Source organism: Limanda limanda, chromosome 11, assembly GCF_963576545.1.
Source record: "Limanda limanda chromosome 11, fLimLim1.1, whole genome shotgun sequence".
Lineage (NCBI taxonomy): Eukaryota > Metazoa > Chordata > Actinopteri > Pleuronectiformes > Pleuronectidae > Limanda > Limanda limanda.
Window position 1 is genome coordinate 6252572 of NC_083646.1, and position 17487 is coordinate 6270058.

General features: G+C 39.6%; 1 protein-coding gene across 1 annotated transcript; it reads left to right on the forward strand.

The window, feature by feature from the left end:
* The first annotated feature begins 1476 nt into the window (after nucleotides 1-1476).
* LOC133013893 (B-cell receptor CD22-like) lies at nucleotides 1477-16790 on the forward strand. The gene is made up of 16 exons (XM_061080981.1): nucleotides 1477-1525; nucleotides 1936-2211; nucleotides 2902-3189; nucleotides 3900-4175; nucleotides 5752-6027; nucleotides 6819-7103; nucleotides 7471-7758; nucleotides 11887-12162; nucleotides 13901-14167; nucleotides 14388-14469; nucleotides 14560-14623; nucleotides 14743-14882; nucleotides 15102-15150; nucleotides 15661-15755; nucleotides 15853-15910; nucleotides 16028-16790. The coding sequence occupies exons 1-16, from the start codon at nucleotides 1477-1479 to the stop codon at nucleotides 16244-16246; spliced, it is 2988 nt and encodes a 995-aa protein (XP_060936964.1). The 3' UTR covers nucleotides 16247-16790.
* The last annotated feature ends 697 nt before the right edge of the window (nucleotides 16791-17487 follow it).

Sequence of the window (17487 nt, forward strand, 5' to 3'; positions counted from 1 at the left end):
TTTTAGTCAACGAAAACAAATTCGGTTTTGGTCTAGTTTTAGTCACATTTAATAGCCACATTAAACTCCTTATCTTCCCTTCTCAGGTCCAGAGACCCCCTGTGTTGTGTCTACAACTGCGTACTAGTCTAGCTTGCAGTACTTAGGTTGTCCATTAGATATCCCTCCTATAGGTCTATAGCAGGGGTCGGCAACCTTTACTATCAAAAGAACCATTTTGCCCCCTCTTCCACCAAATAAAATTTGTCTGGAGCTGCAAAACATATTTGATAACAAAGCTGATAAAATTTTATATAAAGTTATACTATACTAATCTGTAGATTATTGTAGAACAACAATAAAGAAAACTGTTGACATTTTATTTATTGTTACCTGTTACAACAAAGGGAAACACCAAATGCTTATGAAGAGGAGAAGAAAATACACAGGCAAGTGTAGGCCTACTTTGAAATAAATTAAACGCAGAACTATGTAGGGTTATTTGAGTCATCCCCATATTTGTGGGAAATGTATGAAATAAGAAGTACCCTATTTTGAAATAAATAAAAACATATAGCTGCAGCCTATATATTTTAGTTGGCGTTGGCGAAATGTGAAAACAAAAAGTGAAAGCAGATCAGACCGGAGGAGGAAACTGCAGCTCGGTAGAAACCAGCTGCAGCCTCTGCTCTGATCCAGAAGCTGCGGCGCTGATCTCAGCGCAGTTGAGACCAGAGAAACTCTGTGTTTTCACCGTTTCCATAGTTAAGAAGCAGATGGTGAGTCAGTGACCGGCCTGCTTCTGATCTCACTGTCTCTCTGAGCGAGTGCGCGGGGGCGGAGCCTCGGGACCGGTGCGCTGTCTGGGAGCACACACACACACACGCGCACACACACAGACACACACGCTCGCCGCTCCGGGTACTTCATGATGGCCTGATACGAATATGTTTTTAAAAATTGTTGTGACTTAGTCAACCGCCAACATTTTCGTTTCGTCTCGTCTCGTTCACGAAAATTAAAATAGATTTCGTCATAGTTTTTATTTTCAAAGATTCATTTCGTTACGTCTTCGTCTCGTCTTAGTCATGGGAAAAGGGGCGTTAACGAATATTTTTCGTTATCGTTATCGTCAACGAAATTAGCACTGGTCTTGTGATGGGAACATCAGCGGCCTGAGGTGTGCCAGGACCGGTCTTTCCATGACCTTCATGATGTGAGAGGTCAGTGCCACCGGCCTGTAGTCCTCCAGTGCAGCAGGACGTCCTTTTTTGGGCACTGGGACCAGGCAGGATGTTTTCCAGAGCACTGGCACTCTCTGAAGGTGTAGGCTCAGGTTGAAGAGGTGCTGGAGAACTCCACAGAGCTGGCTGGAGCATCCCTTCAGCACCCGAGGGCTGATGCGGTCAGGTCCTGCAGATTTCCTCTGTTTGAGCCTCTCCAGCTCTCTCCTCACCTGGCTGGCTGTGAAGTGGAGTCCAGACTGGGGGGTGGGGGATGTCAGTGGTGGGTTTGAGGGTGGAGGGGATGAGGGTGGTGCAGAGAGGTGTGTGTTGTAGGAGGTGGTGGGGGGCTGTGGGTGATGTGAGGATGTCCTGGGGGTGGGAGGTGTGGGAAGGTCTGTGGTGAAGGCCAGCGGGGGGGTGGGGGGAGGTGGTGACGGGGATGGTGGGGGGCAGGGGGAGGTGGGGGGTTGTTGTTCGGAGAAGCAGAGGAGGCAGTGGAGGGTCCGCTGGGGGTGGGGGGGTTGGAGTTGAACCTATTGAAGAAAGTGTTCAGCTCGTTCGCACGTCGTTCATTCCCAGCTGCTCCCCCACCTCTCCTCAAGGTGTCCTTGCTCTCTGAATTTTGAATGCTGCGTTTGAGCTCCCTTTGTATGTGTCTATTTGCGTAAAATAAATTGGAAAGTCGTTAAATCTGACAGTTCTCTGTTTTCTATATTTTTGGTTACTGCAGACAGTCCCAAACATGTGAAAGTTCAAGCCAATCCTGGTCTTGATGTGAAGGAAAATGTGTCGTTGACACTGAGCTGTTCTGCAGAGTCCAACCCACCAGTGAGCTCTGTCACCTGGAGGAAGACGACTGATGGGAGAGAGGAAATCGTCCAACAGAATCAGACTCAGACCTTCAGGGTGAATTCAGCCAGTCCCTCTGACAGTGGACTGTACAGCTGTGAAGCCACCAATGACATTGGAAGAGAAAAGTCACAGCCAGCTGAGGTTGAAGTCAGATGTGAGTAGAATGATGCACTTGTGATGGTGAATGGATAAACAAGGAAGATATATTCTACATTACTGCGTATAAAGTAAATACTGATCAGACGTGCAGGTTCTAAAAAGAAGAAAACATTACTGGGTTCTTTAACTATGGTGTAAATTAATTAATTAATTAAACTTATCCAACATTTCTTTGAACTGAAAACGTCTATTTCAACATGACTGAAGTGGCCTGTTCTCATAACTTGATTTATTTAAATAGCACTTCTCACAACAACATTACAAAGTGCTTCCCAAATAACCAAAAAAGTTAAGACACATCAAAATATGAATATAAATTAAAAAACAAATAAAGATATCTGGCAAAAAAGAATAAATAAAAGAATAAAAACTAGACCTACGTAAAATCAGTGAATGAAGTAAGATAAAAGTATGTGTTCAGCTCCTGACTCAGTCTGCTATATGTCCTCGTTCAGGCTGTTTCAGAGCCTCAGGGCTCTTGTTTCAAAAGCTTTTTCCCCCAACTTTTTCTTAGTACAATAAATCATATCAGCTGGACTGATGAAGAGGAGTTTAGGAGCTTCAGGAGAGGAGATTGCAGAACTTTGACATTTACAAGAAACCTATGTATCACAGACTAGAGGGAAGAAAAACCATAAAATCATAATGTGCCTTCTTTAAAGAAGATTCTGCTTCCTCTCTACAGACCCGCCCACTGAACCTAAACTGTCTATGAGTTCTGAGGTCACAGAAGGTCAGAACATCACCATCAACTGCACTGTTGAAAGTTTCCCACAATCAACTCTCACCTTGATGAAGACCAACACAAATCATCAGTCTTTAAAAATCACTGAAAATAATCTGTATTCACGACACATCAACTCTCTCTCCAACACGTTTACTGTGACTTCAGCCAACGCTGGCTGGTACTTCTGCCGTGCCGAGAACACTGAGGGTTACAAGGACAGCGAGCAGAAGGAGTTGGTGGTGAAATGTGAGTGTTTCAGCTGCGGCTTTATTTTCAACCAAACAGATCGAACCAAATCTTCCTTTTAAGAAACTATCGATGCAGAAGTAGCGTTTCTTATGTTCTTTTCTATTAACTAATACTTCTGACAGTTGAAACAAAAGCACCTGAGAAATGAATGACCTAAAGTAATTGTGTCTGTTTGATTAAGTTCTGTAGAGCTTAGAAAATATCAATAAACTACCAGACCCTATATAAAATCATTTAATCTATAAATTATCAACAATAATGATCCAGTAATGTTACGTGGTGCCACTCTGCCACTTAATGAATACTCCTGATAAACTTCTGTGCTGCTTATTTAAATTATGAATTCAGGGCCTATACTTGTAATGGATTATTTTTGTAATGCAACATTTCTACTTTTACCTAAATCTCTTTAGTTCTTCAACCAGAGTAAAGTATAGTCCTGTTAAATTGAAGCCTTGTGACTTTAAGCAGTTATAGGTTTTCTTATAGTATAATTTGTGGTGTAATTGTGTAATGCAATGTATTGTTTTAACATGTTTGCATGTTATTGTGCTCTCGAGTCGCTATCTACAAACTTACCTTCATTTCCACCCTGATGAAATGAAAAAACATATATCATGCAGGTCATTCTATATTATGAAGACTATTATATTGGACAGTGATTAAATCTGACAGTTCTCTGTTTTCTATATCTTTGGTTACTGCAGACAGTCCCAAACATGTGACAGTTCAAGCCAATCCTGGTCTTGATGTGAAAGAAAATGTGTCGTTGACACTGAGCTGTTCTGCCGAGTCCAACCCACCAGTGAGCTCTGTCACCTGGAGGAAGACGACTGATGGGAGAGAGGAAATCATCCAACAGACTCAGACTCAGACCTTCAGGGTGAATTCAGCCAGTCCCTCTGACAGTGGACTGTACAGCTGTGAAGCCACCAATGACATTGGAAGTGGAAAGTCACAGCCAGCTGAGGTTAAAGTCATATGTGAGTAGAATGATGCACTTGTGATGGTGAATGGATAAACAAGGAGGATATATTCTACATTACTGAGTATAAAGTAAATACTGATCAGACGTGCTGGTTCTAAAAAGAAGAAAAAATTACTCACACTGTCAAAAATGCCACAGGGTTCTTTTAACTGTGGTGTAAATTAATTAATTCATTAAACTTTTTCAACATTTCTTTGAACTGAAAACGTCTATTTCAACAAGACTAAAGTGGCCTGTTGTCATAATTTGAATTATTTTAATAGCACTTCTCAAAACAACTTTACAAAGTGCTTCCCAAATAACAAAAGTTAAATACAGATCAATATATGAATATAAATTTAAAAACAAATACAAAATCTGTCATAAAAGACTATATAAAAGAATAAAAACTTTATCTACGTAAAATCAGTGAATGACGTAAGATTTCAGTTCCTGACTCAGTCTGCTGTATGTCCTCGTTCAGGCTGTTTCAGAGCCTCAGGGCTCTTGTTTCAAAAGCTTTGTCCCTCAACTTTGTCTTCATGTATTGATTTAATTTGAATTCTGAACTAAAATCTTCTGCATAGTATTCACAATACGACATTCTTAGTGGAGCGTCACTTACATAGCAAGTTTCTTTGTCCAGATTTGTCCTGGGCCACAAGAAGACCAGAAGTGCTGGATCATTGCCTGAAGTGGCCCACATCCGTGTGCTGTCTGGGTTGTGAATTAACCTTAAAAGAATCTTCTGTTTCAGATTCACCTGTTGTTGAGATAAAGGTAATTTCACTTGGGTCCTTTTTCCAGATAAGCCGAGGAAGACAACCATTTCTGTCAGTGGCTCTTCTGATAACCAAGTGAAAGTTGGTCGTTCTCTCACGTTAACATGTGTCACCGATGCCAATCCTGCCCCGACGACTTACTCCTGGTACCGCAGCAAAACTCAACAAACTGACTCTTGGTGGAAGAACACAAACAGCCGAGAGCTGAGTTTAACAATACAAAGAGCAGATGAAGCTTGTTACAGCTGCAGCGCCTCAAACCTCGTTAGTGGAGGGGATGAGAGTCAACCAGTGTGCATACAAGTACTGTGTAAGTACTATGATGTTTCCAGTGATTTTATGTGAATTCAAATACTTCGATCCTCTGCCTTCAGCTTGTGTGTGAAATGTCAGCCTCTGCTCTCGCTTTAAATTACTTTCATTAGGGGGCGTGCCCGATTAGCCACTAGGTCAGCATGATGCAGTTATTGGGTATCTTTGACGCTCAGGGAGAATCTGCTAGAGAGGATTTTAGGAGCTTCAGGAGAGGAGCTCCCTTTACCAAAGATTTTTAAATTTTTTGTTCTGCAGAACTTTTACATTTACAAAAAAACATATGTAACACAGACTAGAGGGGAGAAAAACAATGTATTGTTTTCACAGGTTTGATTGTTATTGTGCTCCCTTATATCTACAAACGTACCTTCAATTCCACCCTGATGAAATCAAAAACATCTATAATGCAGGGTCTTTCTATATTATAAGGACCATTATATATGACAGTTATTAAATCTGACAGTTCTTTGTTTTCTATATTTTTGGTTTCTGCAGACAGTCCCAACAATGTGAAAGTTCGAGCCAATCCTGGTCTTGATGTGAAGGAAAAGGTGTCGTTGACACTGAGTTGTTCTGCCGAGTCCTACCCACCAGTGAGCTCTGTCACCTGGATGAAGACGACTGATGGGAGAGAGGAAATCATCCAACAAACTTGGAGGAAGACCTTCAGGGTGAATTCAGCCAGTCCCTCTGACAGTGGACTGTACAGCTGTGAAGCCACCAATGACATTGGAAGTGAAAAGTCACAGACAGCTGAGGTTAAAGTCAGATGTGAGTAGAATGATGCACTTGTGATGGTGAATGGATAAACAAGGAGGATATATTCTACATTACTGAGTATAAAGTAAATACTGATCAGACGCGCTGGTTCTAAAAAGAAGAAACAATTACTCACACTGTCAAAAATGCCACAGGGTTCTTTTAACTATGGTGTAAATTAATTAATTCATTAAACTTTTTCAACATTTCTTTGAACTGAAAACGTCTATTTCAACAAGACTAAAGTGGCCTGTTGTCATAATTTGAATTATTTTAATAGCACTTCTCAAAACAACTTTACATAGTGCTTCCCAAATAACAAAAGTTAAATACAGATCAATATATGAATATAAATTTAAAAACAAATACAAAATCTGTCATAAAAGACTAAATAAAAGAATAAAAACTTTATCTACGTAAAATCAGTGAATGACGTAAGATTTCAGCTCCTGACTCAGTCTGCTGTATGTCCTCGTTCAGGCTGTTTCAGAGCCTCAGGGCTCTTGTTTCTAAAGCTTTGTCCCCCAACTTTGTCTTCATGTATTGATTTAATTTGAATTCTGAACTAAAATCTTCTGCATAGCATTCACAATACGACATTCTTAGTGGAGCGTCTCTCACATAGCAAGTTTCTTTGTCCAGATTTGTCATGGGCCACGAGAAGACCAGAAGTGCTGGATCATTGCCTGAAGTGGCCCACATCCATGTGCTATCTGGGTTGTGAATTAACCTTAAAAGAATCTTCTGTTTCAGATTCACCTGTTGTTGAGATAAAGGTAATTTCACTTGGGTCCTTTTTCCAGATAAGCCGAGGAAGACGACCATTTCTGTCAGTGGCTCTTCTGATAACCAAGTGAAAGTTGGTCGTTATCTCACGTTAACATGTGACACCGATGCCAATCCTGCCCCGACGACTTACTCCTGGTATCGCAGCAAAAATCAACAAACTGACTCTTGGTGGAAGACCACAAACAGCCGAGAGCTGAGTTTAACAATACAAAGAGCAGATGAAGCTTGTTACAGATGCAGCGCCTCAAACCTCGTTGGTGAAGGGGATGAGAGTCAACCAGTGTGCATAAAAGTACTGTGTAAGTACTATGATGTTTCCAGTGATTTTATGTGAATTCAAATACTTCGATCCTCTGCCTTCAGCTTGTATGTGAAATGTCAGCCTCTGCTCTCGCTTTAAATTACTTTCATTAGGGGGCGTGCCCGATTAGCCACTAGGTGAGCCTGATGCAGTTATAGGGTATTTTTGAAATTCAGGAAGTATCTGCTGACGAGGAGTTAAGGAGCTTCAGGAGAGGAGCTCCCCTTACCACTGATTTATTTTTATTTTTTGCACTGTAGATCTTTTAAATTTACAATGAGCCTATGTAACACAGACCAGAGGGAAGAAAAACAATAAAATCATAATGTGCCTTCTCATGAGAAAATTCTGCTTCCTCTCTACAGACCCGCCCACTGAACCTATACTGTCTATGAGGTCTGAGGTCACAGAAGATGAAACCATCACCATCAGCTGCACTGTTGAAAGTTTCCCAGAGTCAACTCTCACCTTGATGAGGACCAACACATATCATCAGACTTTAAAAATCAATGAAAATAATCTGTATTCACGAGCCATCAACACTCTCTCCCACACGTTTACTGTGACTTCAGACGACACCGGCTGGTACGTCTGCCGTGCCCAGAACACTGAGGGCTCAAAGGACAGCAAGAAGAAGGAGTTGGTGGTGAAATGTGAGTGTTTCAGCTGCGGTTTTTTTTTCAACCAAACAGATCAAACCAAATCTTTCTTTAAAAAATCTGTCTATGCAAAAGTTGCTTTCTCATGTATTTTTCCATTAACTATTACTTCTGACAGTTGAAACAATAGCACCTGGGAAATTAATCACCTAAAGTAAATGTGTCTATTTGATTAAGAACTTTAGAGTTTAGAAAATATGAATAAACTACCAGACCCTATATAAAATCATTTAATCTATAGATCATCAATAATAATGATCCAGTAATGTTACGTGGTGCCACTCTAACACTTAATACTCCTGCTAAACTACTGTGCTGCTTATTTAAATTTTGAATTCAGAGCCTAGTCTTGTAATGGAGTATTTTTGTACTGCGATATTTCTACTTTTACTTAAATCTCTGTAATTCTTCAACCGGAAAAGTATAATTCTGTAGATATGAAGCCTTGTGACTTTGAGTTGTAAGTGTTCTTGTGATATAATTCAAGACCACAATCGCATAATTTGTGTTGATTTGTAATTTATTGTTTTCACAGGTTTGCATGTTATTGTGCTCCCTTATATAAATAAGTCCACCATCTACAAAGTTACCTTGAATTCCGTTATGATGAAATAAAAAAACATAGATTCATCAGGGTCATTCTGTATTATAAAGACAATTATATTGGACAGTGGTTACATCTGACAGGTCTCTGTTTTCTATATTTTTGGTTACTGCAGACAGTCCCAACAATGTGAAAGTTCAAGCCAATCCTGGTCTGGATCAGTTATGACTCTAGAGCAGTTTGGCTATAGACTCACTCTACATAGTTTCTCAGTCAAGTTGGATACATAAAATAGTATATTAAAGTCAATGTTAAATGTAAGTTGATGAATTCATTGTATTAATGTTGTATCTTTTAGATAATAGACCCTGCTGATATGTTAATGATTATGATTATTATTATTTTTATTATTCTAAGAAGGCTTCTGGTTCGGAATCCCAACTTTGCTGTGATCTTTCTGTTAAGTTTGTATGTTCTCCCAGTCTACATGAGTTCTCTCCCAGTACTCCAGCTTCGCCCCACAGTCCAAAGACATGCAGATTGGGATGAAGTTCATTGGAAACTCTAAATTGTGTGATTGGATATTTGTCTCTGGATGTCGGCCCTGTGATACGCTGGCCACCTCTCAGAGCCAGAGTCAGCTGGAGATTGGCTCCATCGTCCCACAACCCTCAAATGTCCACCAGTGTCACCAGGCTGCTCTGTATCAATCCACATCAACCTGTGGCGTGTCTGTGATTTACAGTCATTTGACCTCTTTCACATTCATGTATTGATTTATTTTGAATTCTGAACTAAAATCTTCTGCATAGTATTCACAATATTACATTCTTAGTGGACTGTCACTCACATAGCAAGTGTCTTGGTCCAGATTTGTCCTGGGCCACGAGAAGACCAGAAGTGATGGATCATTGCCTGAAGTGGCCCACATCCGTGTGCTATCTGGGTTGTGAATTAACCTGAAAGAATCTTCTGTTTCAGATTCACCTGTTGTTGAGATAAAGGTCTTTTCACTTGGGTCTTTTTTCCAGATAAGCCGAGGAAGACGAGCATTTCTGTCATTGGCTCTTCTAACAACCAAGTGAAAGTTGGTCGTTATCTCACGTTAACCTGTGACACCGATGCCAATCCTGCCCCGACGACTTACTCCTGGTACCGCAGCAAAAATCAACAAACCGACTCACGGTGGAATCCCACAAACAGACAAGAGCTGAGTTTAACAATACAAAGAGAAGATGAAGCTTGTTACAGCTGCAGCGCCTCAAACCTCATTGGTAGAGGGTATAAGAGTCAACCAGTGTGCATACAAGTACTGTGTAAGTACTATGATGTTTCCAGTGATTTTTACATGAATTAAAATACTTTGGGCGAGTGCTTCCAGCTTGTGTGTGAAATGTCAGCCTCTGCTCTCGCTTTAAATTACTTGCATTAGGGGGCGTGCCCGATTAGCCACTAGGTGAGCATGATGCAGTTACAATGTATTTTTGATGCTCCGGTAGTATCTGCTGACGAGGAGTTTACGAGCTTCAGGAGACAAGCTCCCTTTACCACTGATTTATTAGATCTTTTGCTCTGCAGAACTTTTACATTTACTATAAACCTTTTTATTACAGACTAGAGGGAAGAAAGATAAAATAAAATGATAATGTGCCTTCTTTAAAGAAGATTCTGCTTCCTCTCTACAGACCAGCCCACTGAACCTATACTGTCTATGAGGTCTGAGGTCACAGAAGGTCAAACCATCACCGTCAGCTGCACTGTTGAAAGTTTCCCACAGTCAACTCTCACCTTGATGAGGATCAACACAAATCAGGCTTTTGTAATCACAGAAAATAATCTTAATTCACGACCCATCAACACTCTCTCCCACACGTTTACTGTGACTTCAGCCAACGCTGGCTGGTACTTCTGCCGTGCCCAGAACACTGAGGGCTCAAAGGACAGCAAGTGGAAGGAGTTGGTGGTGAAATGTGAGTGTTTCAGCTGCGTTTTTTTTTTCAACCAAACAGATCAAACCAAATCTTTCTTTAAAAAATCTGTCTATGCAAAAGTTGCTTTCTCATGTATTTTCCATTAACTATTACTTCTGACAGTTGAAACAATAGCACCTGGGAAATGAATGACCAAAAGTAAATGTGTCTATTTGATTAAGTTCTTAAGAGCACAGAAAATATCAATAACCTACCAGACCCTATATAAAGTCATTTAATCTATGAATTATCAATAATAATGATCCAGTAATGTTAAGTGGTGCCACTCTGCCACTTAATGAATACTCCTGCTAAACTATAGTGCTGCTTATTTAAATTACGAATTCAGGGCCTATACTTGTAATGGAGTATTTGTGTACTGCGATATTTCTACTTTTACTTAAATCTCTGTAATTTTTCAAAAAGAGTAAAATATAATTCTGTTGATGTGAAGCCTTGTGACTTTAAGCAGTTATACGTTTTTCTGATAGTATAATTTGTGGTGTCATGCAATGAATTGTTTTCACAGATTTGCACGTTATTTTGCTCCCTAGTCCACTGTCTCCAAACTTACCTTGATTTACAGCCTGATGAAATAAAAAAACATATATTATTCAGGGTCACTTTATATTATAAAGACCATTATATTAGGAACAGTGGTTAAATCTGAGAGTTCTTTGTTTTCTATATGTTTGGTTACTGCAGACAGTCCCAACAATGTGACAGTTCAAGTCAATCCTGGTCTTGATGTGAAGGAAAATGTGTTGTTGACACTGAGGGAAGAAAAACAATAAAATCATAATTTGCCTTCTTTAAAGAAGATTCTGCTTCCTCTCTACAGACCCGCCCACTGAACCCATACTGTATATTAGGTCTGAGGTCAGAGAAGGTCAGACCATCACCATCAGCTGCTTTGTTAAAAGTTTCCCACAGTCAACTCTCACCTTGATGAAGACCTACGCAAATAATCTGTATTCACGAACCAGCAACTACCTCTACCACACATTTACTGTGACTTCAGCCGATGCTGGCTGGTACTTCTGCCGTGCGCAGAACACTGAGGGCTTAACTGACAGCAAGAGAAAGGAGTTGGTGGTGAAATGTGAGTGTTTCAGCTGCGGCTTTATTTTAAACAAACAAATCAAACAAAATCTTCGATAAAAAACTCTGTCGTTGCAGAAGAAAATTTTTCTCATATATTTTTTCATTGGCCCAGTTTAATCATTAATTTTTACTTCTGAAGTTGAAACAATAGCACCTGAAAAATGAATGACCTAAAGTAGTTAAATCTCTGTAATTCTTCCACCACAGTAAATAAAGTATAATTCCATTAAATTGAAGCCTTGTGACTTTAAGCAGTTTTAAGTTATAAACTTATAAACTTATAGTATAATTTGTGGTGTAATTGTGTAATGCAATGTATTGTTTTCACAGGTTTGCATGTTATTGTGCTCCCTAGTCCACTTTCACCAAACTTACCTTGATTTACAGCCTGATTTAATCAAAAACATATATTATGCATGTCATACTATATTATAAAGATCATTATATTAGGAACAGTGGTTAAATCTGACAGTTCTCTGTTTTCTATATTTTTGGTTACTGCAGACAGTCCCAAACATGTGACAGTTCAAGCCAATCCTGGTCTTGATGTGAAGGAAAATGTGTTGTTGACACTGAGCTGTTCTGCCGACTCCAACCCACCAGTGAGCTCTGTCACCTGGAGGAAGACGACTGATGGAAGAGAGGAAATCATCCAACAGACTCAGACTCAGACCTTCAGGGTGAATTCAGCCAGTCCCTCTGACAGTGGACTGTACAGCTGTGAAGCCACCAATGACATTGGAAGTGGAAAGTCACAGCCAGCTGAGGTTAAAGTCAGATGTGAGTAGAAGGATGCACTTGTGATGGTGAATGGATAAACAAGGAGGATATTTTCTACATTACTGTGTATAAGGTAAATACTGATCAGACGTGCTGGTTCCAAAAAGAAGAAAACATTACTCCACAACGTCAAAAACACCACAGGGTTCTTTTAACTATGGTGTAAAATAATTAATTCATAAAACGTATGCAACATTTCTTTGAACTTAAAACGTCTATTTTTTAACATGAATAAAGTGGCCTGTTGTCATAACTTGATTTATTTAAATATCATTTCTCAAAACAACGTTACAAAGTGCTTGCCAAATAACCAAAAAAGTCAAAATACATCAAAATATGAATCTAAATTTAAAAACAAATTCAAAATCTGTCTAAAAAGAAAAAATAAAAGAATAAAAACTAGACCTACGTAAAATCAGTGAATGAAGAAAGATAAAAGTATGTTTTCAGCTCCTGACTCAGTCTGCTGTATGTCCTCGTTCAGGCTGTTTCAGAGACTCAGGGCTCTTGTTTCAAAAGCTTTGTCCCCCAACTTTGTCCTCATGTAATTGATTGAATTGAATTCTGAACTAAACTTTTCTGCATAGTATTCACAATATTACATTCTTAGTGGAGCGTCACTGATATATCAAGTGTCTTGGTCCAGATTTGTCCTCGGCCACAAGAAGACCAGAAGTGATGGATCATTGCCTGAAGTGGCCCACATCCGTGTGCTATCTGGGTTGTGAATTAACCTGAAAGAGTCTCCTGTTTCAGATTCCCCTATTGTTGAGATAAAGGTCATTTCACTTGGGTCCTTTTTTCCAGATAAGCTGAGGAAGACGAGCATTTCTGTCAGTGGCTCTTCTGATAACCAAGTGAAAGTTGTTGGTTCTCTCACGTTAACCTGTGACACCGACTGCCACTTTATTTTCAACCAAACAGATCAAACCAAAACTTTTCTTTAAAAAAACTATCATTGCAAAAGTAAATTGTTCTCATGTATTTTTTCAGTGGTCCAGTTTTTTAAAATTAATTATTCCTTCTGAAAGTTGAAACAATAGCACCTGAGAAATGAATGACCTAAAGTACTTCACCAGTAGTAAAGTATAATTCTATTAAATTGAAGCCTTGTGACTTTAAGCAGTTATACGTTTTCTTATAGTATAATTTGTGGTGTAATTGTGTAATGCAATTTATTGTTTTCACAGGTTTGCATATTGTTGTGCTCCCTAGTCCCCTATCTCCAAACTTACCTTGATTTACACCCTGATGAAATAAAAAAACATATATCATGCAGTGTCATTCTGTATTATGAAGACCATTATGTCAGGAACAGTGGTTAAATCTGACAGTTCTCTGTTTTCTATATTTTTGGTTACTGCAGACAGTCCCAAAAATGTGAAAGTTCAAGCCAATCCTGGTTTTGATGTGAAGGAAAATGTGTTGTTGACACTGAGCTGTTCTGCCGAGTCCAACCCACCAGTGAGCTCTGTCACCTGGAGGAAGACGACTGATGGGAGAGAGGAAATCATCCAACAGACTCAGACTCAGACCTTCAGGGTGAATTCAGCCAGTCCCTCTGACAGTGGACTGTACAGCTGTGAAGCCACCAATGACATTGGAAGTGGAAAGTCACAGTCAGCTGAGGTTAAAGTCAGATGTGAGTAGAATGATGCACTTGTGATGGTGAATGGATAAACAAGGAGGATATATTCTACATTACTCACTTGTCATTTCTCCTGAATTTCCCGGCTAGTTGCTCCAAAACACACAAACATCACGGAGTCGGCAGAGAAGCAGGAGCTTGATGGGAGGAGCTCCGTGATGCTGAGCTGCTTCAGTCACAGCTTTCCCACAGTCCAACACTACTCATGGTACAGGAAGAGTCAGGGGGAGGAAAAGGATGAAATTGTGTCTAAGCATCAAAACCACACAGTGTACTCAAACCAGTCAGGAGTCTACTACTGCATCGCAGAAAATGAAATAGATCAACGTTCGTCTGATCCCGTCCATCTGTTTGAACGTGAGTGGATTTCAAGGCCTTATAACTGTGTGTTTTATTGCTCAGGAGACATGTGGGAGGTTTATATCAGATCATGTTTTCTGGTTGTCTGTCCGTACGTCCTTTGTCCTACGTCCTTCGGACAAAGACACAAGTAGAATCAAGGAGTAACTGATTTCATTTCGGTAGCCACGGGTCAAAGGTCAAGCTCTATATGATGCTCTCTCTCTTTTAGCCACAGGAAACTCTCTGGACATCCTGATGTTCATCGTTCCTGCTTTATTTGTCCTGATGATTATCATTTTAATCATCGTAGTTTTAAGGTGAATTAATAAGAAGTGCATTTGATTAAATAATACAATTCAGAGATGGTCTGTCATGTGTTACCACATCATGTCCCTCTATGTTTTCAGATACAGGAGGAAAAAATCTATTCAACAAGGAACAACAAACACTGAATCCCCTACTGGTTTTTCGGTAATGACACATTTGTTTAAGCCATTCTACTTCTCTATTGAAAACTTCCGGACAGAGGTGACATATCCTGTGTGTGTGTGTGTGTGTGTGTGTGTGTGTGTTTTTGTGCATCATTAAAGGGTCGGTGTAATGGTCCCAGAAGGAGGAGTCTGACGTATGAGAATGTCTCTGTGGAGCCTTTCAGGAGCAGAGACGACCTCTTTTCAGAGCAGTTGAGGCGTCCAGAGGCCCCTGCACTCCAGCCTCTTCCAGACAGCACGTAAGACCACACCCACTCAACACACTGTCCCCACCCAGGACAAGGAACACTGTGTGGGACACATTCAGACATGGACTGCTGCTCATACTGGAGTCAAAGCATCCATTTATTTTCTAGATTCTCCAACATGGATGGCACAATGAATGTCTGCCGTTATTTATAATATTCAGTCACTCTGTTTGAAAGTGTTTATTCTTATTTATTTTTTATATTCCACAGGCCTCCGACCGACATCAACGCTGTTTACAGCATTTTGAGTCTGCCCCAGGTGAGTCCCGGGTTGAGACAACACTTTAAACTAGAAAACAATAAATTTAAACAATCATACATGGAGACTTTAGTAAAAATCAAGAAGATTTATATTAAAAAGAGTTTAATTCAAAGTGTCTGGTCATGGTGGCCTGTTGTCAGAACCTTGTCTTAGCACAATAGTTTTTTTATATAATTAAACTACCAGTTGTTAAAACTTCTAAATCTATTTCTAATTGGCTATTTGTATATTGAAATCGTAAGAAACAGTGATTATGGAGAGTACAGGTACTATTCAGGATATTTAAGCCTCTGTTTCATCACTTCTAACCTGTTACAGCTGTAAAACTACAAATTCTTCTAAATACTCCAAATTATGTCATAATTTCAATAATATGTTATCAAATATGTTTAAATGATGATATTACAAAGCCACCGAAGTCCCAGAATGTTTCATTTGTTTTATTTTGAGTTCACACGATGTTAGGATCTGAAACAAGACAACAACATCAGATTTCTGTCTGCTCAGGCTGCCTCCGCACAAAACCCCACAAGACAGAAAGCTGGAAACACCAAGGACGATTCTGCCAACTACGCTTCTGTGGACTTTAAGAATAAGCTAAAGTGAGAATTTAATTTTGTGTTACAATACCAGAACAACAAAGGTGTTATTGATCAGCTCACGTCATGTTGATATTTGTTTTTCAAGGAAGAAGCAAAGAAAGGTGGAAGAAGACCCTGTGTATGCGAAGGTTTCCAAGCCAACAAGAGTTAAAAAGGTCAGGAACCGTGACCTCTCATTTCGTGATATCAGTCTGTATATTTAGCTGTAAATTGAATTTAATCCAGAAATTGTTCCATAAATAATCTATAAACTACCTTCACTCTCATCCTAGAATGAACCAGAGAGCCTGCAGGACTATGAAAACATTAGTAATGCAACTGCACGTGCACCAAAATATCCAAATCTATTTGACAACCACACCAGTGAAGGTGAAGTGGAGCTGAACTATTCACAGGTGAGATTCACAGCGAAGCCTCGACGTCAGACGACCAACAGAGACTCCAGCAGCTCAGAGGAAGATGAGAGTCTTTACTCTAACGTCAGGATTTGACCCGAGATGTTCTCGTCCTGCTTTTTACAGCTACCTCGGGCCTGAGGAACTTTATAGAGAGTCTGAAGAGTTCATGTGTTAAGCAAAATATGTCGTAATCATAAATCTACAGTAATGTAAGCTGGTCAACAAACCTTATGCAGCTCCAACAAAACCGTGTGTGTTGCCATTAGGAGTATTTTAAAACTAGTTAGCAAGAAGGCACAGAAGTTACATTACCTAGATAAAAAGGATAAATATTTAAAACTGTTAATTAAAAGTTTTGGGGAAAATAGTGAACTCAGCAAAATGTGAGGAATAAACAGTTGAAATTCTTATTTTGCAACTTAAAATGCAAATAATGTGAGTGTAAAATGATTGTATTAATAACTTTTGATATAATCTATATATATATAAATGACATGCAGTTAGACAAGACATGCTGAGAATCACTGCTGCATGTTTTTTTGTGTGCTTTCCAGTGTTGTTAACTTAAGCCAAACCCACACACCTGAAATGTAAATATCCTGTAGCTCAAAATAAAATGAAATATGTTGGAACAAATGATGAACTTTCTTTCTTTGTATTCAACAGCACAGCGATATAATACTGATTCTGTCCTGGATGGGAACAGTGGGAACACTGGTCCTTCTCTCTCATCATCACCACCTTTCTGTCTTTCTCTCTTGGGCTTGACTTCAGCCTCTTGTTCCTACACAGGAAAGTGTGTCTGAAGAAATCTCTTAATTTGAGTCTCAGTGAAATAACACAATTGGCCTTGTGTTAAAAGAGTAGAGCGGCTCCTTTAAGAAAGTGCTTCCGTGTGTTTGAGAGAGTGAGTGGTGAAGAGATTGAGAGAGAGAGAGAGAGAGAGAGAGAGAGAGAGAGAGAGAGAGAGAGAGAGAGAGAGAGAGAGAGAGAGAGAGAGAGAGAGAGTGAGAGAGATAGGAGAAAGATGGACAGAGTGTTGGAAAGCTATTTTGTAATTGAAAAGTAACTTTCTGAATACCTGTTTGAGACTTTTATGAGCTGAACTGTTTGTGACCTGAAACCTACATGACCTTTCTATTACTTATTGACTGTCCAAGAACCTAATTTCTGTCTGATTTAGCTTCAAAGGAAACATATGCAAATCAGTTTCCTCTGTCTTAATTCTGTCTCAAACTGAGAGCCAGTCTGAATTGGCTCAGACAAACAGCCTTAGTTCTTCTATATAAGATCCTTGCATTTGACTGTTCTCTATCTTCTCTGATATCCCTGTG